The sequence below is a fragment of the Euprymna scolopes genome, chromosome 14, assembly GCF_053919585.1.
Source record: "Euprymna scolopes isolate OS-2025 chromosome 14, ASM5391958v1, whole genome shotgun sequence".
Classification (NCBI taxonomy): Eukaryota; Metazoa; Mollusca; class Cephalopoda; order Sepiida; family Sepiolidae; genus Euprymna; species Euprymna scolopes.
In genome coordinates this window covers 93,809,552-93,835,295 of record NC_136495.1, presented here as the reverse complement: position 1 = coordinate 93,835,295, position 25,744 = coordinate 93,809,552, and the positions used below count along the sequence as shown (strand labels likewise).

At 32.0% G+C, this 25,744-nt stretch overlaps 1 protein-coding gene across 5 annotated transcripts in view; it reads left to right on the top strand.

Annotated features, from left to right (window-relative positions):
- The window catches only part of LOC145293166 (uncharacterized), a 333,600-nt gene that overhangs the window by 37,018 nt on the left and 270,838 nt on the right, over nucleotides 1-25,744 (top strand). For all 5 annotated transcript variants that reach the window (XM_080139627.1, XM_080139628.1, XM_080139626.1 and 2 more), the window contains exon 3: nucleotides 3,477-3,534. In XM_080139627.1, coding sequence (XP_079995753.1) covers nucleotides 3,477-3,534 — 58 coding nt within the window. The remainder of the gene's footprint in view (nucleotides 1-3,476; nucleotides 3,535-25,744) is intronic.

Genomic DNA, 25,744 nt, shown 5'->3' with positions numbered 1-25,744 from the left:
TTGATCCAGAATATGAAAAATGTGTAAATGTGTGTGTCTAATAAGAATTAGAAAACATTAAGAACAAATAGTGAATTAGTGAGATATCCTTTTTTTAAGTAATATGCAGATTAGTTAACCAGAGAATGTAGATTAGAAAACCATTGTTCTTCTATTTTGAATATGAATTCGGCGTTTTAATCTCACTATCGTTGCAATAAATGTCCCAAATTTATTAACAGATGTTTTCCTTGTTTGCATTTGGTCTTCATGCATTTGATAAAAACTTTTAGTCAGTATTATAATTAATAATGCAAACAAGTTAGAGATTACATTATCTGTTTTTATTAATGATTTTTTCATGTTATTTTCTGTCTTTTGATTTTATAATATCAAACTAAAAGACATAATTAAAGTAACACTAACTACAGTAAATCCAACTGTATGCACAAGTTGAGGAATTAGAATAGTTTATACAGACATCTGTAAACTTCAAACGGCTATAAAAATTTTCGCAATGTGCAGTGACTTAACAACCAGAATGCGCTTATAGAAAACACTAAAAAATACTCAATAAAAAAAAAAATTTAATTTTCAGGCTCTCTTTTCATTAGATGCTACACAGATGTAGGGGGCACTACTTAATTCCCAGGATTACTCCACTTACCCTTGATCCTCCCCTTATAATGCTGAGCGTTTAGCAATGGAGCATAAAATACCATTTGTAAGTTTTTGGGATAACTTGACCAAGAATTGAACTGCAGTTCTGAGCCAGAACTCTTACTATTTATGCCAAAACTCTTACCATTTATGCTAGAACTCTTACCATTTATGCCAGAACTCTTACCATTTATGCCAAATGGGTTGGTATAATGCCATATTATCTGTTTCATTCTTATTTTTTACATTTTTTTATCATGTCTGGTTGACAAAGTTCTTGTAGTTTTTAACTTTTAAATTCAGATGAAAATATCTCGGGTCAAACAAAACTTTATTGATCAAAATATGCATCATGAGAATCAACACACTTTTGCCAACGCAAAACAAGTGTATTTATATCAGTAATTTAAAAATTTTGCGTTATAGTAGCGATGAAGTCGCTGAAAGCGTTCTTGATATCGCTTTGGTTTTTAAGCATTTCTCACGCAGAAAGTTAAGATGTTTTGAAAAGTTGTAGTTGGTATGTAAAAGATCTGGAGAGTATGGCAAATGAGGCAGAGTTTTGTAGCCGATTCATTCAACTTCTGCAGGGTTGGTTTAGTAATGTACGGTTGGTTTAGTAATGTACGGTTGGTTTAGTAATGTACGGTTGGTTTAGTAATGTACGGTTGGTTTAGTAATGTACGGTTGGGCATTGTTGTGGAGGAGAATTGGGCTTTTTCTGCTGACTAATACTGTTGTCAAAGTTTCTGATGCATTTCATCCATTTTTTTGCAGTACTTCTATAGTTTCGTTTGTATTCAAAAAACTAATGGTGAGACCAGTCGCAGACCATCAATCAGCATGACCTTCTTTTGGGGCAACTCTGACTTTTGGAAGTGTTATAGAGCTTCGTCGGCGTCTAACCACTGAGCTAAGCATTGCTGGTTGTCGTAAAGAACCCACTTTTCGTCGCTAGTCACAACACTGTCAAGAAACGGATCATTCTTGTTGCGTAAAAAAAGGAAGATGACACTTCATAACAGCGTTTCTTTCGGTTGTCATTCAATTCATAAGGCACCCATTTATCAAGTTGTTTTTTTGTCTTTTCAATCTTTCTCAAGTGGTTGGAAATCATTGTATATGTTACATCTAATTCAGAAGCAAGTGCTTGAACAGTTTGTGCATCAATTGGTTTTGACTAAGACTCTTAATTGTCAGCATCAGATAGTCAACCACTACGCTCATCATCTTCAAGACTCTTGTCGCCACTACAAAATTTCTTAAATCACCATTTTGCTGTATGTTCAGTAGTGATTTTTGAGTCAAAAACTTTGTTGATATCGCGAACTGTTTCAGCAGCTTTTCAGCCTAGCTTGTATTGAAATAAGAAAATTGCGTGGATTTTCTTTTTTTCCATCTTGTATTCAACATTCTGAAAAGAAGACATAATGGTTTTAAAACGATTGTAATTTAAATGATTAGGTAAAGTGAAAAACGCTCTTTAAAATGATATATAATTATTTGAAAATACATCATTTGAAATCAAAATTAAAAATCCCACAAGAACTTTCTTGTCAACCTAATATTTATTTTTTTGTGTGAACCCTCAAAAATAACATTAATTGAAACTGATAAATTGATGGTATTTAAACCCCTCTTAACTCCTTTTAATATTAAGATTATTTTTATTATAATTTTCAAGTTATAAAAAAATTAACGTAAAACACCATAAGTTTGTGGATGTCACAATCTTATTTGTACTTCTTTTGATCAAAATCAAATATACTTATGTGAGTATTCTGGGGAATGTAGTTTCAAAAAATATAGTTATATGGTTCTGTCCCGAAACCCTAGGATTTTGTGAACAAACAGGGATTACAACTATTATTATACTATTCTCTATCTATATAAGAGCCAGGTACGTCCAAGGATGGAATACTGTTGCCACATTTGGGCAGGAGCTGCTAGAAAGGACTTGGCCTGCCTTGATAGAGTTCAAAATAGACTTTGTAGCCTCGTAGGAGATGTCCTTTTCTCTTCCTTGCAACCTCTATCTCACAGAAGAGATGTTGCGAGTTTGTCTCTGATGTATCGTTATTTTCATGGAAAGTGTTCGACTGAGCTTCAATCTATGGTCCCCCCTCGCCAAACTTTCACAAGAAACACTTGTCTAGCTGTAAACACTATCAATAATTCCCCCCACTCTTTATCTGTGCCTAAACCTAAACATAGATTCCATGAACAAAGCTTCTTTCTTAGAACTGCACGCCTGTGGAATTGTCTTCCGTTTTCCTGCTTTCCGGCTGACTACAATATGGTTGTCTTCAAGTCTAACATAAATAAGTTCTTGATGAGCCGTTCCATATAAGTTATCAAATTTACCAAATTTTCATTACTAATGATTACTATATTGTCCAATTTCTACTGTACACTCTTTAACCCTTATCCTTGAGTGGCCTCTTGGCCTTGATAATGTGGTGATGCCTATGTAAAAAAAAAAAAAAAAAAAAAAAAAAACTTTGTTAGGATTGAATTTATATGACTAAAACCAACTTAAACCACATCAAAACTTTGGAATGCAAGCAAAAGGATATTCACTTATCTATAAAGTTGAAACAATACTTGTTTCCAATGTTTCCATTATTTCAGAATTTAATAGCCTAAAAAGATATATTTTGACCTTTTCTAACGTTTGAGTCACCTTTATGTGAATCGTCATTTTTATTCTATGCAAACTTTTGCATGTATCTCTCATAAGTATTCCCAGTTTTCTTAAAAATTCTTTTCTTTTTATTTATATAGAAACAAATATTTCTCTGAAATCAGTCTTCTAATTTTAAATGTTTTTCTTTCAGAATTACCAAGTGGCTGGGAATGGAGTATTACCCCAGAAGGAGTTATTTATTATGTTGAGTAAGTAAAAACTTTTTTTAACCCTTTTTTTATAGTAAATACAAATTTCAAGATGTTGTCCATCTTGCCATTTATTTCTTTCAGGATGTTAAAATGTTCAATTCTTGACAGCACCTGTTTCGTAGCACAGAATCATTCGTGTATATATTTTGTCAATATTTTAATTTAATCCACCCTTATCTATTAGAAGTCTAGAAATGCATCAACTTTAAAAGAAAATAAAAGAAATATGAGCATGATTACAAAATCCACAAAATTATAAGAGTAATTGCAATTGTTTTGTTTTAGTTAGGCCATCTTTGAATTCATTTATTTGTATATGCTCTGTATTTACATTGAGCTTCATAAATTAAAGGATTGATATAAATAAAAGGTGAAATATAATTAATTAATTAAAAATTAATTAAAAAGCATATTTTTCCCATGTGTATGTATGTATGTATATATATATATATATATGCATGTATGTATATATGTATATATACAGGGCTCTATGGACAAATTTATCTTTAGTTGACCTTTGACAACTAAATATTTACATTTACTAGCCAAATAGAAAAGTTTTTTTTTTTTGTTTTTTTTTACACGGTGGTCACCACTTATCAAGGCCCGGAAGCCACTCAGGAATAAGGGTTATTGCAAGTACAGTACGTTAGTGTGGAGATTTGATGAAGTGTTTACTTAAGGGGGTGGTTCATTAGGAATTTGTTAACGTTGGACTTGAACACATCCAAGTTGTAGTCAGGTGGGAAGCAGGCAGACGGAACAGAGTTCCACAGGCGTGCAGTTCTAAGAAAGAAGCTTTGTTCATGGAATCCACGTTTTGATTTAGGCACAGATAAAGAGTGGGGGAAATTTTTCACAGTGGATTCAGCTAGACGGGTGTTTTTCGTGAAAGATTGGCGAGGGGGGACCAGAGATTGGAGTTCAGACGAGCACCTGCCATGGAAATAACGATAAAACAAGGATAGGCTCGCAACGTCTCTTCTGTGGGAGAGAGGTTGCAGGGTAGAGAAAAGGGCATCCCCCACTAAGCCACGAAGTCTATTTTGTACTCTGTCAAGGCAGGATAGGCTGTTTTTAGCAGCTCCTGCCCAGATATGGCAGCAGTATTACTAGCCAAACCCATATGATTTTTAGAATATGACATCTTCGTTTTGTGACAGGCATCTACATAATAAAGATTTTTCTGTGTTGTTTTAAATAAATGTAATTCTAAATATACAACAAATTTTATGTTGATACTTGAAGGTATAAACATTTTCTTCAAATGTTTTTTAAACAGCCTTCATTAAAAAGAGTGTCTAGAGTTCTATTAAACTTTTATTGCTTATTTAAACAATAAAAGTTTAATAGAACAATATACTCTTTTTTAACTTTGTTCATTTTATTAAAAAAAAATGTTGTAAAGATATTTTTCACTTAGTAGTGAGCTTTGGAAGATTGTCAGTGAAAGAAATACAATCGCCAAAAGATAAGCGTTTCATTATTTCTAGTCGACACTTTTAGAATCACTTGCAAATGCGACTGTTTCACTCGCAATGTAGAACCCTGATATATGTATGTATATATGTATGTATATATATATGTATACATATGTATGTATATATGTATACATATGTATGTATATATGTATGTATATATGTATACATATGTATGTATATATGTATACATATATATGTATATATATATATATATATATATATATATATATATATATATATATGCTAGCAGAAGTCGTTGACTGGGTTCAAAAACAGCCTACAAAAAATGGACTGTGATTGATGAAAGTATGATAGGTTACGAAAAGGAGGGGGTTGTAAAGAGATAGGTTTTGATACTCAAAAATTTTACCCTCAGCAAAATATGATGAAAGTAAAAATAATTTTCGCAAAAATATATATTTTTTATATCAACTTTGTTTCCATTCATAGCCAAGAGTGACCAAAAAAATGATGTTTCCTTACAAAGAGAAAATGTTATATATATAATAATATAAACATACAAGAAATAAATGTTACCATAGTCAATAAAAGTTACTTTTATGATAGAAAAGTTCATTGGTTTGTATTTTTAAGTAGTTTGTATTTTTAAGTAGTTTGTAAAAAAAATTTTTTTTTTTTTAATTCACAAACCGGTTTAAAAAAAAAAATCAAAATGGCAGCAACTTTGAAATGGAGAGCCCCGTTTTCAGTTTGAAGGAGGGGCACTTGAGCATTCTGTGTTAACAATTTAAGAGTTCCGTCAACGTAAGGAATATTTATAAACATATTTTAATGTTTTCCGTTATTTTGTGCTTGAGGAATATTCGATTATGGCATGTGTAGTTTATATAAAAATTCATTTAAGTAGTTATCGCCTCAAATTTCGTTTTAATTTTGGTTTGCTGAAATTATTTCAAGTAAAGAGCATTAAAAATTATTTCAAAACAAAAAAAAACATGAACTGAACTTTTATTGACTATGGTAACATTTATTTCTTGTATATTTATTTTTTCGGGTAGACGTTTATTGGCTTTTCTGCTAAACACTCTTACTAAATAATATCAACGAAATATCAAAAACAAAGAAACAAAAACAGTTTGGGAAAATAATGAAGCTTTACTTACTTTAGTAAAATAATCCGAAACAACAAAATGGGATATTAAAAAGTAAACACGTAATTACTTTAGTTTTTTAAAGCAAAGAATCGATATAAATATGAATAAGAAGAAAATGGCACCCTTTTCAAACAGAACAGCTTCGTTCCAATTTTACAGTATTGAATGGTGTAGTATTGCGCCATCGGATTCAGGGTTGTACTATTGTAAAGAACACGCAGAAGGGGTTGTAATCAACTGAATTCCTTCTAGTACACTGACAAAAAAAAAAGATTAAACAGATATATAAATAAAAATAAAAAGGTTATGCAAATGTTTTTAAAAAGACACGTAATCACGTGAGCAGGATTTTTTCCTTCTTTTGACACGATGACAAGTAACGTTCTTATTTTTTATTATTTATCTATTTATCTATTTTTGAAAGAGTGCCACGTGCAAGTGGAGAAGGAAAAAAACAGATTTATGCAAAATTTGTGTTGAAAATTGTCTAAAGTTCCAACTTTTTTTTTTGGCTTTCACTTTAATAAAAACGTGAATTTATGAGGTGAATTTATTCGACACAATATGATTCAACTCAAAAAAATAAATAAAAGCTAACATGAATTAAGATTAAAGTTAAGGTGTTATTGTGAACCCTCACCCCTTTTAAAAAACCTTGTTAAACTTTGTGACATATTTCTATTCTATGGAGGTCATGCGCAAACGAACACCCAATAATTTTATTATACCATATTTCTTCAAACTGAAACATAATTATCAAAGTATACTTACGCAAATAGATATGAAAAGTCTTTATTAAAGTTTGTGCCATATTTCCATGGAATACAGATGCAAACGCAGACCCCACAATTTTATTATACCATCTCTATTTAAGTTGAAACATACTTATCAAAGTATTATAATGTACATCTATATCAAAAACCCTTGTAAACGTTTTTTTTTTTCATTTTTTATTTCCATACTTTGTGGACCAGGCGCGAACGCAGACCCCACAATTTTTATGAACCACCGTTCTGCCAGATCAAACATACCCATTCCTGATCCTCGATACATCTATCATTATATGTAATCAGTTTTTTAAAATAGTCAACCATATAGGAGCCTAGCCGTGACCACACACACACACACACACACACACACACGTTCAGCTTTATATTTTATAGATATATATATGACAAGTAAATTCCTCAAGCATAACCGTTTTACACCACTTTCATGCTATCTTATGAAAGATAAAAATCCAGATATAATGAAATTAATTCTTAGGTTTTTAAAAAGAAATAGGGATTCAGAGAATTTTAATTCATGTCTAATGACACTGAATTAAATTCAACAAAAATCGGATTTACTTGAATTTTCAATTAGAAGATTGTGTTCATACTATGCCTTCTAATATCCCTCCAAAATTCTCCGAATAAACTGTAATTTAAATATTTATTAATTTCATATCTAATACCTATTGTTAAAATTTTACAAAGGGCTTCCACTTCCTTTTTATTACACCATGTGAATAAACTAAATTAAACTAAATATAATCCACATTTGAACCTATTATGCCTAATGGACATATTCCACAATTATAAACACATAAACAAACCTAACTTTATAAAGATGAATAATTGCAGAGTTTGTTATTAAGCTCATGATGTATGTTAATAATTATGTGCTGATTTGCCATTTGGACCAACAGTTACTTGCATTTGGAAACTACTCTTAAGTAACAGAAAATACTAACTCATTATTTTCTTCCAATTGAAGAGTAGCTTACAAATGTCTAATGCTTCAGAAACCAGTATTGATGGCTAATCAGCACATAGCTGCATGGTATTATATATAAATACTAGAAAAAGTACCCGTCGTTGACTGGGTTCAAAAACAGTCTACAGAAAATGGACTCTGATTTATGAAAGTATGATAGGTTATGAAAAGGAAGGGTTGTAAAGAGATAGTTTCGAATTTGGGGGTATCAAAACCAAAGCAAAATACGATGAAAGTAAAGATAAAATACATAAACCCCATAATTTATTATACCATACCTGTTCACACTTAAATACTTATCACAATATTCTGTGGATCTATATTAAAAAACCTTGTTAAACTTTGTGACATATTTCCATTCTATGGAGGTCAGGCGCAAACGAACACCCCATAATTTTATTATACCATATTTCTTCAAACTGAAACATAATTATTAAAGTATACTTACACTGATAGATATGAAAAGTCTTTATTAAAGTTTGTGCCTATTTCCATTCAATGGAGGCCAGGCGTGAATGTAGACATCACAATTTTATTATACCATCCCTATTTAAGTTAAAACATACTTATCAAAGTATTATTATGTACATCTATATCAAAAACACTTGTAAAAGTTTTTTTTTAATTTTTAAATTTTTTATTTCAATACTTTGTGGACCAGGCACGTATGCAGACCCCACACTTTTAATGAATCATCATTATGCCAGATCAAACATACCCATTCCTCTGTCTTGATACATCTATCATTATATGTGATCAGTTTTCTATAATAGTCAACCATATAGGAGCCTATTCATGACCAGACACACACAGATGTTCAGCTTGATATATATATATATATATATATATATATATATATATATATATATATATATGATGTATACATACATACACACGCACATACAATTGCAACATTTTTCCCCGATACCGTACTAAATTCCCAATTCCGATTCTTTATAAATCTCTAAATGTTTTACTACAGAGTTGTTATTTTCCCTGATTACTGTAAAAATACACTTGTGAGGGATGATCTATCAACTTTTACTGGTAGTTTAAAATCAATGAATATTTATTATTTTATCATTATTATCAGCAGTGGAATTTTTTTGCTTTAAACAAAATCAAATAAAAATAGACAATTAAAAGAATCGTTTTGGCATTGGAAAATAGGCACAAATTCTTCTGATACTTCCTAAATGTTCTGATTTTTCCAATTCCCAATTCTTATTCTAACTAATCATTCCAACACACACACATATATATATATATATATATATATATATATATATATATATATATATGAGAGAGAATAAACTTTACTATAGGATAAAAAACACCATGATAAAAATTACACTTGGAACATAGATGACCTTAATAGGAGTGGCAGGGACTGATGTTAACAATCTGACTAAGTTAATTGTGAATTAGAAGTAAAAATGTCAGAGGAAATAAGTTGGACGTAAAAAAGTAATTTTTAAGGAGTGACGATAAACACTTTATACAGGTAATAAACAATTTGCTTTAAGTTAAATTTGTGACGAGGTGAAGCTGGTGTTGAAGGGTATGAACATTTTAAAGAGACAATAACAACCACCATATTTAAGCATTAGTAGCTTTATATAGAAAATTAGCAGGGAGACCTAACGTTGCCTGGGGTTGAATAATGATCAACAAATTCTTCACACTCCCATATTTTTATTGTCATAGAAATCAGTGAAATCACCCCTTTTGCTAATCAAATTGATTGCCTAATTTGAGACCCACTGGTGCAGTGGCAGGAAGCTTCACATGCCTCCCTGCAGTGACTTGGTCCACAATACATTATAGTCTGCATTGCACTGTTAAGAACCTACTGGATTTTATAAAATCATATTATTAGGCTATATGTCTGTCTGTTTCCATATTTTCAAACTCTCTTCTCTGTAACTAAAAGTCACAGAGCGGCACTAGGGGCCTCGAATGATTGGATTTTTTACGAATCATTCTTTTATGGGTCTTTAACTGGTTAAAATAGTTTTTAAGTGACCAAAAATGGTTAAAATTGAAAAATATCCTTATACATTTTATTCATTCATCTTAGTTTATTTTTACTTTTAAATTTTTAATCAGTTCATATGCATGTTACGTTGGTACAGTCGTAACGTCATCAGGTTTGAATGCTACAGTTTCAGTTTTGATTTTAGCTGATGACACCCTAATATTTTTTTTAGTTTTGAAATCACGACTCTATAATAATATATACAAAATCTGGGCAAATTAAAATATTATATTTTAGTGTATTTTACGTCTGGGTAAAGCCGGACGCCATTCCCTCTCCCACTAGTTTTATATACAACGGCTTGCATAAAAGTTTAAAATGCAAAAGTCGAGTATCGTAGTTAAATTATGCTTTAAACAGAAACATTCATTAGGAATGCACCCGTTGATAGCAAAGATCCTACTGTTGATTTTTATATGACTGGCTTTTCTGCTTGTGTGGTGATAATGGCTTGAATTTAAGTTTCAAGTGAAAACATCAAATATCATGGTTCATTTGTGCTTTAAACAGAAACATTTATTTTGAACGCACCCCAGTTATATCAAAGAACCTAATGTTGATTTTATATCTCAGGCCATTCTGCTTGTATGGTAATAAACTTCTCAAATGCACTTGTGATGTTAGGCTTTATAAGGTGTTAACTTTGGTCAAAATTGCCTGTTCCTTCTTTCATCAAATTATTTTTTTTATTATTGATTATCAATACTTATTGGAGACATTCCAATACAATCACACTGCCAGATCCATAAAGTACAATTGTGTGAAATTTCATAAAAAATTGGCCCAGCCATTGTGGAGTTTATAGAGTTTATGTGCACATGCACACTTTTTTTTATATTCATCATATTTATTTTATTTTTATTATTTTATCGAACAATAAATGTGTTCAGCAAAACAAAAAAATGTTAACAATGAGAATAGTCGTCCTAATAAACAAAATATATTTTCTGTGCTTCTCCAGAATTGGAACTGAAACAAAACGACTTTTGCCAAACTAAACATAAACCTAAAGTCACTATTCTAAACAAAATAAACATTCAAATTTTGAAAAACTACTCGTTTCTTTTATGCTTTTTGTTTTTTTAAGTTGTTTTGCAGAACAATTACAATCAAAATGTGTCATATTAAATCCATTTCAAATTATTGAATGTGAAACCTGTTCAGAGCAAAAAAGATTATTAGCAAAACAAAGAGAATACTAGTCTGAAAAAAACAAATAGATTCTTAGTGGTTCTACAAGGTAGAAAGATAGATTTGTTGCCCTAGAGAAAACAAAACTACAACTTTATTTTAAAACTTTTATTGAAGCACCAGTGGGAGCTTGGCGAATACTCAGCGGATGGTTGCGATCAGGCTGACTTTGGGGTTGTGGGAGGTCATGTTGTTGATATTCTTGACATACAACCAAACAAACTGGTACAGCAGGTTCAGGTCAGGGGATGGGGGGTGCAGTGAGAGAAAGGTACAAAGTCGCAGCACTCCTTCTGAAGCCAAGCCTGGGTCTCTTTGGACATGGGCCAGCATCGAGTAGAGAGCAGGAGTTGAACTTTGTGTCACTTTCAGACATGATAGAAGGCTCCTATCACCCTTGCACACAACTGGTCAACTAGTAGATGGTCTACAAAAAAAAAAAAAGCGGTTTTCATCAAATGGAAATGGAATCCTGTCGTCTTTTCTAGGGCAACAATTTTATCATTCCATTCTGAACAAAATTTAAAACAAAACAAAATTAGTTTTGCCAAATATAAACCTTAATAAAACAAAAAAAATGAGGTTTAAATTTGTAGAGGTACTCATTTCTTATTTAGTATTTGTTAAGAAGTATATCTTTGGGAAAAGTAAGTTGTAAACTATAATATTCAACCCATTTCTTTTATTATTGAAAGCTTACAGGAAAAACAAGGATTACATTATTTTTGTAATTACCTTCCTCAAAAATTTCCACCAGAACACTCAAATCCTATTTCTCAAGTTATATAGTAGTAAATCGGAAACTTCAGCTTTCTTTTTAAATCAATCAATGAATATCTTGGGTTAATCTACCATTTTTACTGTTTTTTCTCCCTAAACAAAGCAGTGTCAATTGGATGTAAAGAGCTACTACTGCAAGGATACTATGTAGGGAGTTGAGCAGTGAAATATCTGTTTACACTACACTTGAACTTCTACATATCAATACAGTTAAAAAAGCAGCAATCCAGGAGGGAATTCCAAAGTTTAGCAGTTCAGGGGAAGAAACTACTAGAATAGAAAGCTCTTGGGTATCTGGGAATCTCTGCTTATTGGGTTAGTTGGGAGTATTTACGTTGAGGGGGTACAAGTGCCTTGAGTTTGTCGGAGGACATTGCATTAAAATCATTGTAAAATATATACAAACTCAAAATTTCAGCAATGGAACAGAAGTTGGAGTGCAGGACCTATTAGGTTGGAGACTCATTTTTAGACCCTGTCTAAGAATGAGAGACGAGTGGCAGATGCACCAGCCCAGATGGGACAACAATACTTCATGCATGAGCAAATAGTGGCCTTGTTGAGATATAGGATACTCTCTAGTATGAGCAAGTTTCTTTCGGGCCAATGTCAGTACATGGGTCAGCTAGTACATAAAGCCGTATTAATATATATGAAAATAAAAACTAGTAAGACGTTAAGTTATTTAAACTGGCTTTAAAATCCTTAGCAAATCCTCATGTATTGAAAGTTTTGGGAGCTGTCTACATCCAATAATTTTATTAAATAAAACATCCTTACCACAAAAAAAAATTGAGTTTTATAACAATTTGATGATCAAAGGATACGATAATAATTAAATTTTGCTTTCAAAGACGTAGTTGGTAAGAAAATAAACAGCAGAGTTTGTTTTCGTTTTTTTGTTTTGTTTTAGTTTTAAAGCAAAACTAAGTAAAAATACTTCCTGGCAACAATGTATAGGTATACCTAGTTATATAATAAAATATGGTGAATGCCTATATATTTCCATTTGAATAACGATTCCTCATATTTTATTATTATTATTATTATTATTATTATTATTATTATTATTATTATTATTATTATTATTATAATATTCGTTAACTTCAGTGTTGTGATGTTTTACACTTTTTTTTTTTTTTTTTCACTCATGAATGGGCTTTTACACCAAAGCTAGTGAGCATAGTCAAAGAGCCAATTAGATACAAAGCATATGGCGTAGGATATTTGCTGTGTCAAGCAGAACTGACTTCTGGAGTATGGTGATGTTGTACTTGATTCCCAAGGAGTTCAACTGTTTCAAGATCATCTGGAATTGAGCCAAGTGCACCTATTGGCACGATGGAAGTTTTCTTATTCCACAACCTAGCAATCTCAACGCTTAGTTTCTGATAATTTTTTAGTTTCTCATCTTCTTGCCTGTTAAGTTGATGTCGTTTGGGCAAGCCACAGCAATAATTTGGTATTCATTGGGTTTTTTGTTCACAACTACAATGTTCAGTTTCCTGTGAGCTATCTCTCAGTCATACTGAACCATGGAATCCTAGATAATTTTAATGTTTTCATTTTCCACTACTGTACTGCTTCTGGATGATGTTGGAACCACTTGTCCGTCACTTGAATTCCAAACTTTTGGCACAACTCCAATACAGATTTGCACATACTTTTTCATTGCGATGTTTGTACTCTTTTTGAGCAAGTGTAGAACACGCACTAACAATTATTATTATTATTATTATTATTATTATTATTATTAAAAAAAAAAAAAAAAAATAATAATAATAATAAAGTTTAACTAATGTTTTCAGCACTATTGAAAGAAATGCTGGATCCCAACCTCCATCGTTCTTATTCAATATATTTTTAGGTGGCATATTATGGGCACAATGTCTTATTTGAAAATTATATTGCATTAAATTTAACTAATAGCCATTAGACACCAATTAAGCAAGATTCTCTGAATTTCATTTTTTTTCTTAGATTCTAAGCCTTAAATTTTAGGTATTTTCTAAAATGAAAAGTATGTAATGAATTTTTATCACAATTGAAAAAAGGATTCTAGACATAAGATTTAGTAGTAGATTTTAATCTTTGTAAAAAGGTATAGAAAAATAGTACAAAACTGTTCTATTTGAGGACTTAATTTAACCTGTCTTGGGATGTGTATTCTTGTAGTATTTTTTTGTGTGTGTGTGTGTGTAATATATAATGCAGCTTTCTTTTCTCTTAATTATAAAGTTTAGTTTAACATTGCACATTTCTACATTAATTGAAGAATCGATGTTGAATGTCATGATGTTCACCTTTATAAGATCCTCACGCCATGATCATGGTGATGGTGATGGTCATGGCTGTGGCATTCACCTTGGGTCAGTTATACAATTCTTTCCAACAAAGCTCTCACGGATTGAGATTAAGACATATTATTATAAATGTCTGACCTTAGCAAGCATAAATTATTGCAACCTTGTCTAATGTCTTTTTTACTTGGGGTATCAAGTAATTTGCCCATGAACATAGTTTACTTTAATGAAACAGCATTTACAAGAAAAATAGGTTTAACTTGTGCATAAGAAATATTCTAATGCATTCATTGTTTTGTTGTGAACAAAATCATTTTCTTTTTCTTCCTTTTCTTGAAAACTTTAAATGTAAATAAATTTGTAGAGAAAATTATTTTTCTTCATTCCAAATTGAATTTACATGATTGTCTCTACTACTATATACTGTGTTTATCAGTTTGTTCCCTATGAACTCAGAAACAAATTTCATATGAAGATACTTGATGTGTCTGGGAGTGTTCTTATGTTGGTTTTTTATCAGAATGTGTCAATAAGTATCGAATATCAATAATCAAACCAATCGGATTAAAGATGCTTTTGACCAAAGTTAACACTTTCATATAACCTAACATCACAAGAGCATTTGAGAAATTTTATCACTGCACAAGCAAAAAGGCCCAGCCTAAAAAATAAACAGTAGATTCTTTACAGTGCAATGTAGATTACAATGTATTGTGGACCAAGTTACTATGGGGAAGCATATGAAGCTTTCTTCCAGTACATTGGGGGGGGGAGTCCCTAACTAGAACAGAGAGTCAATCAATTTTATTAAAAAATGGCCGATTTCACTGAGTTTGATGACAAAAGCATGAGAGAGTGGAATATTTGTTGATCGTCATTCAATCCCAGATAACGTGCTAGTGAATATTTGTATACTTATGATGTATAGAATGCAACACAAGTCTGCTCATCACATCAAAAATGGTTAGTTGAATTCCCTGATCCAATGATGCCACAAAAAAAAGGGTATACTTACACAATTACCAAACATTTTTTCCTAAAAAATCAACCTGAATACTTATATATAATACTAGTTGCATATTCGACATAACTAGGCAACTAGTATCTTTACAATTATATAAATGCAACTTTGTGTGTGTGTGTGTGTGTGTGTGTGTGTGTGTGTGTGTGTGTGTGTGTGTGTGTGTGTGTGTGAAATGGCTGAACAGATTTTCTTTAAAATTTACATAACTTGAAGAAGTGTATAAGTCTGGAAGTGATCTTAGTTAAGTTTTGTCTCAGAATATTTCCAATAATCGATAATCGAAACTGCTATTTTAATTTATCATCAGTAAAGCCATTTTTTCCATGTTGTCGCTTAGCAACAATGATAGAACAACGGGCCGTGAAAATTCCACTCTAGGTAAGTTGATAGCATGTGGGGTTTTTTCATGACGTGGTTTGTAGATTCAAATTCCGCACATTTTTTTTTTCATTAACTGCAAAGAATTTTATAAGATTTAAAAATTTACATGTTTTTAGCAATGCAAAAGTAAATTATGTTTCTGTCTTTGAACTGATCCTAAAGAAATTGCAAAACAGTCAACACATATATTTAGCGAAAATGTGATTCAGAGGTTTCTTATATGTCGGTTTAACAAAACATAGGCCCTAACAACCAAGCACAAGTAGTATGCCCGGCAATATAAGATAAGGAATTTTTCGACACAGTTGACTAATTGTAGAACTATTTAGCGACAACCATATAAATTCTTACAACGAATAGTCAATATTGATCCTGTGGAGTTATTTGCCCTTTGTTATAAGAAAGGTGTAAACAAATGGCAAATAACTCCTTTCTTATAATATAAACGTTCAGGGAGCGAAGTAAAAAGAAAGAAATTAATCGCTAATAAAAAAAATAAATAAAAATTAACAATATTACGTTTATAAGCGATAAAAACGTGCATAAAATTGGCAAGGACCCGGTGGTCCCATGGTAAAACACCAGACTACTTATCGAGCCGTTGTAGGATCGATCCTTGTCAATAAAGTCTTGCTATACTGATGAAGAGTAAACTCTGAAACATGCATGTATATAGATGACTTACTTTTATGCACGTAGTAATTATTAATTAATAATTAATAATTAAATAAAATAAAAAAGTAAATACGTCCTAAAAATGTGGGCGAAGAAAAATGTAAACAAAGGGCCAGTAACTCCTTTCTTATAATATAAACGCTCAGGGAGTGAAATAAAAAGAAAGAAATTAATCGCTAATAAAAAAATAAATAAAAATTCAATCTCATATATATACTAGCAAAAGTACCCATCGTTGACTGGGTTCAAAAACAGCCTACAGAAAATGGACTCTGATTTATGAAAGTATGATAGGTTATGAAAAGGAATGGTTGTAAAGAGATAGCTTTGAATTTGGGGGTATCAAAACCAAAGCAAAATATGATGAAAGTAAAAATAAAATACATAAACCCCATAATTTATTATACCATACCTGTTCACACTGAAACGCTTATCACAATATTCTGTGGATCTATATTAAAAAACCTTGTTAAACTTTGTGACATATTTCCATTCTATGGAGGTCAGGCGCAAACGAACACCCCATAATTTTATTATACCATATTTCTTCAAACTGAAACATAATTATCAAAGTATACTTACGCAGATAGATATGAAAAGTCTTTATTAAAGTTTGTGCCTATTTCCATTCTATGGAGGCCAGGCGCGAACGCAGACCCCACAATTTTATTATACCATCCTTATTTAAGTTAAAACATACTTATCAAAGTATTGTTATGTACATCTATATCAAAAACACTTGTAAAAGTTTTTTTTTAATTTTTAAATTTTTTATTTCCATACTTTGTAGACCAGGCACGTATGCAGACCCCACAATTTTAATGAATCATCATTGTGCCAGATCAAACATACCTATTCCTGTGTCTCGATACATCTATCATTATATGTGATCAGTTTTCTATAATAGTCAACCATATAGGAGCCTATTCGTGACCAGACACACACACACAGATGTTCAGCTTTATATTATAGATATATAGATGTTATTTGTGTTTGTTCTTGCGATACATCTTGAATGAATTCAATTATTTACGAAAGTGCATTTTTACCTAAATGCGAGTTGGGAAAATTTTCCCTTTAACCAATTTGGTACCCCCACATGGGGATCGGCTTATATATATATATATATATATATATATATATATATATATATATATATATATATATATGAAAATTTTGAAAACTTTAAGTGTCAGGAAAATGATAAACTCATTTTTATGTGGTTTTTTGATATTTTTTCGCTAAAAATAGCCTCATCAGGGTAGTTAGTCAGTCCGTAGTTTTTTTTTTTTTTTTTTTTTTTCTGACTGATACTACCCTAATGAGGTAATTTTTAGCGAAATATTGGATTTACAACATCAAAAAAGGACATAAAAATGATTTTATCATTTTCCTGACACTTAAAGTTTTACTAAGAAAAAAAAAAAAAAAAGAAAATATTGGAATTACCAAAGATACAGATCAAAATAAGCATAAAAAAGACATCAAAGCAAACCCCAAGCAAAGTTGGGTAATTCTGCTAGTTGTATATAAGATTAGATTGTTAGTTAATGATTGACTGAGAGATCAGTGTTCAATCATTAGTTAAATGATACCAAAGATACCAAAAAATGATACTTAATAATTTCTTGAATGTGTAAACACTCAACATTATAAAGTAGAGAAGCAATCCAGAGAAAGGAATGTCTCCCCTACATCTTAATGTAGTAGCTAAGGAAAAGGAAGCATTTCAGTCACCCTTGACTATGATTTATTTTCATTTTCTTTTTGTAGTTGAGTCTGCCTTTGGAAACAAATTCATAATGCTTGACACCTTTCAATAAATACACTTAATCAAATTACAAAATGCTTCAAAGCAGGCAAAAACATAATAGATGCATGTAAAAATAAATTACGCAACTGAAGTTATGGGATTAGAAAATTTTTCATTTTATTAAGTTCCCATAAGGTGACTATTAAATAGTGACAATTACTTAGTTTTTTTTTTATTCAATATAATTTTCTAATTACTTAAATCTTAAAATCAGATATAAAAGAATTATGAACGTTTGTTTGCTATAGGAATGCAAATGTTTACGGTTAGAAAATAAAAATACTCAATATATATATATATATATATATATATATATATATATATATATATATATAACTTGAAGATGTAAAGTTTGAAAAAGTATACAATATTTGGAAGAATATAATCAAAATTTGATTAACCCATTTATGCATTACAGTGATCTAGTTAAGCATGGTCTTAATCAGCATCAGGCACCAAGCTAAATACGTTAGGCTATATTTTTGTATCATAATTAATAGTTTCAAATCAAGTAAAGTTCAGTTTAGTTATGACTTGACAGACTTTCAATAAAATATATGGCAAAAAGAAAAAGCAGTGAATAAACCAAGTTTGGAATATTTCATTTTCCATAAATTTTCTCATTGCTCGGTGAATAACTTCGATATAAACAAGGATTTATGCAGTTGTTTTATGCTTTCTTATTCAAAATTACTTTTTATCCTCTGCTGTGATACTCAAACGCAAAACAATTATTTAGACATGTCTTGAGTAAATTTGAAAAATAACCATAGGGGTCATGCTTAAATGGCCAGATGAGTTGATTGCAGTTGAAGGAATGACATGGATATTTGCAACACAAGTAATTGTTAGTGGCACAATAGTTTTCGTCATGATCATAGATTATTTTGTTAGATTTTGTTTTTTACAAACACACATTAGATTTTATGAAAAAGTATATCTATTGTGCAAAAATCACTGTCATGTCTCCTTATAAAGATTTAAAAAAATATATGCTGCTATTAAGTCTTATGTCTAAAGCCTTATTCCAATTTTGATCAAAACATGAGTTTAATTTTAGAAAATATCTAAAATCTCAAGTTGTTTTATGAATTGAAATCCAGAGAATCTTACTTAATTGCTGTCTTCTAGATTATGGATAGAATTTAATGTAAATTTGAAATATTTGAATTTTCATTTGTAAGGTTGTGCTTATATTATGCCTTTAAAACCCCTTTAAAATACCTAAAAGAAACTGAAATTCTGAGTATACGAGGGTAAATCAAAAAGTTCTGAGACAAATTGAAGAAAAACTTTATTTATGGAAGTTGAAAACTTTATTTTTCTACATACGATCCGCCTAACTCAATACACTTCTGTAAGCGATGTTTCGATCGATAAATTCCTTCTTCATAAAATTCTGGAATTTGTCTAGTGAACCAGGTCACAACCTCTTTCTTTGCTCCATTTATGGATTAAAATCTTATTCCTTTCAAATGTTCCTTCAGTTTTGGAAATAGGAAGAAATCACTAGGCGCTAAATCAGGACTATAGGGAGGGTGTGAAAAGATTTCCCAGCGAAACTTGCGTAAAATTGTTCTTACAGTCTTGGTCGTGTGTGCTGGAGCGTTGTCATGATGGAACAGAATTTGACGATGGAGCTTTCCTCGTCGTTTCTTAGCCAATGAAGTCTTCAACTTTCTCAAAACTCCTTTGTAATAGCTTACGGTGATAGTTTTCTGTCCTTCAAGAAAATCTAATAAAACAATTCCATCTTTATCCCAAAAAACAGTTGCAATTATTTTTTGAGCTGACCTTTCTGCTTTGAACTTGATAGGGCCTGCTGATCCTCTTGGTAACCATTGTTTAGACTGAACTTTGCTTTCAGGATCGTACAGGTAAATCCATGTTTCATCACCGGTTATGACCCATTCAAAAAAGTTTGCCTCATTTGCTTCAATTCTAGTCAGAAGGGCCAATGAAAGATCTGATCTCAGATTCAACTGATTCTGCTGCAACGCTTTAGGCACCCAACGAGCAGAAAGCTTACTTAGACCAAGATGTTCTTTCAGAATTGAAAAGGTTGACCCAAATGAAATGTCAAGCTCCTTAGCAATCTCATTCACTGTTATTCTCCGATCTTCTTCAACAAGATTCCTGACAAGCTCGATGTTTTGAGCATTTTTTGATGTTGAAGGCCTACCTTCTCTTTGGTCATCTTGAAGATCATTCCTACCATCCTTGAATTGTCTGATCTAACGATAAACAACAGCTCTAGAAGGTGACGAGTCTCCATAAACATTTTGTAGAGCTTTAATGATTTCCGTCGGTTTCCATTCCAGTTTTGTTAGAAATTTAATGTTTGCACGAACTTCAAATTGGTTCATTTTGGACTGTCAAAAAGTTAATATTATAAAATATTATCTGAAAAGAAAAGAATAAAAGATTTAGAATGCTGTAACTTGTCAAATTTGTTGTTAAGTAATCAGTAGTGCAATTAAACCTTGTTTTGTTGCTCTATTTTCATTTACATTGAATTTATATCACTTGTCTTAAAATTTTTTGATTTACCCTCGTATTTATTAATTGATATTAATAGCTATTCTTAAAATTTCACAAAAAATCTGATATATCTGAATTTTTACAAAGTGATTCTACTTTGCATAAAAACTGAATTAAACTAAATATAGTTCACATTATACCCACCCTTATATCTAGCACCTGTTTCAAAGTTCATAATGAATAGTCAATTAGTTTAGGAGTGAATCCTATACATAGAAATATCGATGTAAACATACATAACTTTATCTAAATAGAGAACGTTTATTTACATAATGAAGCAAAGAACTAATTTTCATTATGCATCCAAATTGTTTGGCTCATTTTTTGCTGTGGATTTTTTTTTGTGATATTGACACTTCAGGCTGGCGGATGGAGGGGGGATTGGTTTTTGTAGATGTTTGAATTTGTTTCCTCAGGAATGGTTGACTTGCAGAACGAATTTGTTCTTGACGTGCAAAACTGTTTTGGCTTAACCACATCCTTAAAAACAGATCTCATGACTTATTTCATCTTTTTGTTTTTTGTTTTTAAGCGTATGTGTTTGCGTTTACAGTATTGGTTAATAAATATCTAGGAAAGATGTGTTAATACTATAAATGTTTTCATCACATATTTGGATTATATTTTAATGAAAAGCAAAACTATAGAGCAACATAGAAAACACGTTTTTCAGGTATTTGAAAGGATAAATGAGTAAGGCTTCATTACTTAAAGACACTAAATGTGAATTTTTCCTCGACAAAATAAAATACTTAGAGTTGATAATAGACAAAAATGGTAGACGGTCTGATCCAGAAAGGTCCATAGCAATAAAAAATATGCCTGAGCCACACAATATAACAACACGGCAAAGTTTTTTAAGCGTAGAAAACTACCAATCCTTCATTCCCAATATGCACACACTGTACACACCTTGAAACAAACCACTTAGGAAGAACAAGGTTAGGAACTGGACCACTGAAATGCAAGATGGCATTCTAAAAGCTGAAAGAGGTGCTCACGTTGGAACTATTCCTGACTCACTACAACCCAAATTATTGTTGCAAGTGATGCGAACACATATGGAATCGGTGCATGTATCCTGCATAAAATGCTGAACGGATCTACAAAATCTATAACACATGCGTGGAGAACCCTACTATCTGCAGAAAGGAATTATTCCCAGATAAAGAAAGAATCCTTAAGCATCATTTTTGCGGTAATAAAATTCCACAGATACCTGCATGGATGACACTTCAAACTACAGACGGATCACAAGCCGCTAATCTCTATCTTTGGCTCAAAGAAAAGGTTGGCTACACATATGGCAAACAGGCTCCAAAGATGAGGAACAATCCTTATGAATTACGACTTTGATATAGAGTTCCTTCTGTCAAAGAAGTTAGGACATGCAGACGGCCTATACCAAAGACTGGTGAACCACTAGAAGACTGTAATCACAGGAGATGTGCACTAGCTGCTAAAGCTCCACCAATTCAATTTAGCTTATCGCCCAAAGCGGACTAGTCATGGTCACGGATACACGAGGACTACTGGATGGACAGTACTACCTCATAGTAGTGGACAGTTTCTCCAAGTGGTCAGAGGTCTTTAGGTGTAAACGGCCAACTACTGACTTCACTATAAAACTCTTCATGAGTTATTTACATGGTTCGAAGTGGTTGATTGCTTATGTCAGATAATAGCACTCAGTTTATCTGGGGACTTCAAAGAGTTCATGGAGGATTTCCAAGTGGACCACATCACAACTCCGACAGACCAACCCAGGTCAAACAGACTGGCTGAAAGATTTGTGGACACCTTGAAGAGGGCTTTGAAGAAGACAAAGGATGCTCTATTAGAAAAGGCTTTGCAACAATTTCTTCAGGTGTACCGCATAACGTCTAACGAGAATACACTGTTCCAGATGTCTCCAGAGGAAGTGATGCTCACCAGAAAAATATGGCTAGTCTTTGACAAATTATTGTCAAAATAGGTAAAACCCGCAAAGACAATTGTTCCCACAAAGAAATACTTGCCGGAAGAAAAAATATTCTTTCAGATGTACAAAAATAATAATACTGATAATAAGACTTTCTGGGAACAGGGAACGATCAAGAACAGGATCAGTTGTATCGTCTACATGGTGGAAGGACCACATGTCATACATAAGAAACACTTGAACCAGATACGCAAATACACTTCAGACAAGTCAAGTGAAACTTCGCAATGTTGGACATACTGTATGGCACACTTGCCTGGAACCCCCTCAAACAAGTACTGAAATACATCGTTCTGGCAGAAAAAGGAAACTGACGGACCCCTTGGAGGTCAATCCAAGAAAGAAAAATTATAGGGATATTTCGGGAAAATAAATCTTTGGAGGGGTGTGTTCTGAGGTAGTTATAACACCCCCATATTCATGGACACTATGGATTTATCTGGTTTATATAATGTCAGACATTTCTACCTTCAAGCAGAAAGTACAGTATTTTAAAAGGATTGATGTATCATAATAAAGCCACATGATTAAACGCACCAAACCAAACCTTCTCAGTAATACTCAACTAACCTTATGTGATTGGAAAATCATAGCTATACTTACTTCCAAATGCATCCAAGTCATATCTAATTTTTATACTAATATGAATGATGGTTTGTATGTCTGCTAACTACTTTTAATAGATTAAACTGAGAAATTTGAAATTTGCTAGAAGTCAAACCGTACCTATGAAGCTTGCCATAAGATTATATATCTATCTTCTCTTTTCTAATATATAAAGTTATCTTGTCAGATTTTCTGAATTTGTTATCGGTAGCAATTAATCTGATAAAATAATATTTGATTCTGTTTAGCCAGTTTTTCCTCACTTGGATCATGTTTTTTTTTTTCTGCAAATCATATTTCTTTTTAATACCATGTTGTCTAGTTTGGCAATTTATTAGCTTTTTCATAGACTACATCAGCTTTATAAGCACAGCCTATTCCACAGGCTCCATTTTGTAAGGCAAAAAGATCAGCCACTAATAGAATAAAGCCACAAGTAGTAGTAATAGGAGGAGGAGGATGTATTTAGTACACATTAATCCATAATGTTGTCAAATAAATTTAATCTGATTGATTAAATTTAACTACTGAAGAGAAACACCCCCTCCTAAAAAAAAAAAAAAGTCTGAAGTCTATTTACAATTCTAGAAATGTCTTTAGTTCTCAAGAGTAAACAAAAAAGTTTAAAATATTGTATAAGATTACAGAGGGGAGTAGGAGAAATAAAAACAAATAAAAACACTTTGAGAGTGTATATATCAAAACAATCATACAAACAATCCAGGTAGACTTGATGAATCAATTTTTGTAGTTGAGAAGTCTACACAGACTCTGATATCCTTAGATTTTTTCTTTACATACATGGTGGGGGCGGTTCACTCGCTGTAGTCAACTGTGGTAAAAATTCCTGTTTTGACAAGTCTGTCCAGTTCTTCATTGATCTTTTGCATAGAAGCAAACGGTACGCTCCATTTCTTTTTGAAAACTGAGGTGACATTATCTTGTAATTTGAAATTCACCTCCATTTGTGTACAGCAGCCTAGTTTATCCGAAAAAACATTAGATGATGGCTCTTTCAGATTTTTCTTTAATTTTTCAGCCTTTTATCCACTTTTTGACAAAAATCGCTAATGGACAAGTCCCAAAGTTCAAATTTTTGGATTCAGTCTGTACCAAAAAGGTTATTAGTGTTTCTTAACACAAACATCTTTAGTTTCAGTGTCCCTCCCTTCAACGTTACGTTAGTGGTAACCTCACCTTTGAATCTTATTCTTTTTCCAGTTAGTGAACAAGCGACTTTCTCGGTTCTCATCATCCTCGGTTTTCCAATTTTGCACCAAGTATGGTTGTTTATAATAGAAAAATCCAAACCACTGTCAATGTCACTGTTGTTCCCGATTTTTACTGTAACATACTTCTGTACATTTTTGCCCTCTGCTTGAATTCTCGCTTTTACATAGCTACTGCAAGGTCCTTTTGGTCTGCATTGTGAGGCTTTGTGTCCATTGCGTCTGCAGAGATCACATTTCTGGAACGAGTATGAACAATCGTTCTGCCAGTGGAGTTCCCCACATCTTTTCATGGATAACAAGGCAAATTTGGCTTCTTTTGAGGTTTTTCCGGAAAGTTATGTTTGGAGAGATTTTTTGTTGCTTTGTACCTTTCTAATGTGTGCTAACACTTGCCTCTTCTATATTTTTGGAGTCTTGCTTCTTCGAGATGATTATTTGGAATTCCTCTGCCATTTGTTGAACGGTCATATTTGGTTCCTTTTCCAATCTGTTTAGTGCCTGGCGTCTGAGTTCAGCATCTTTGGTCAGCACTAAGCCTTGAATGAAAATCAGGATCTTAAAGTTGTCGACTGTCAATGAGGCAAGTCCGAAGTCATCATAGTATCTATTTATGACTGAAGCAAATGAGGTGAAATCTTAGCCTTCTTTGGTACCTACATAGAATAAACTCCATATTTCATGTAAACCCTTTCCATAGCTATAACCCTTTAATACATAAACAAGCATCTTCCTTCAATTAACATACCATAGATTCTCCCAGAAAGTTTAATCACACATCTTGTCCACATATATTAAACCGACTATAATAGATAAGCCATATACCTATCTGCATTATATAATAAAATCTATACTCCTCCTATATAACAAAGATCAATTTAGCTCCCCAAACAACCTCAGTATTTTATTTCGCTCCTAATGTAACTATCGCTAGACGTCACATCCCTATTATGTTACCTCGCATCTTCTCTCCTCTTCTGATGAGAAGCATTAGGCTTCAAAATACCATGGTATAAAGAGTTCTCACTTATACCCTAATTGATGTATCACTGTTATTGAATAAATCAATAAATCTATATATATTACTATATAGTTTTAAATCGTCATTTTCTTTCTTTATTGATATATATATATGGCGGGGGGGGGGCTTTGGTTTTAGTTTATGATATAACAATAATTTAATTGTAATGAAATTAATGTAGAAAAAGACGAAAGATACTCATTGACTTATTTGTGATTGTATTATTGTTTGGTGGAGGTGGTGGCTTTGTTTACCTGAACCACAACTCCG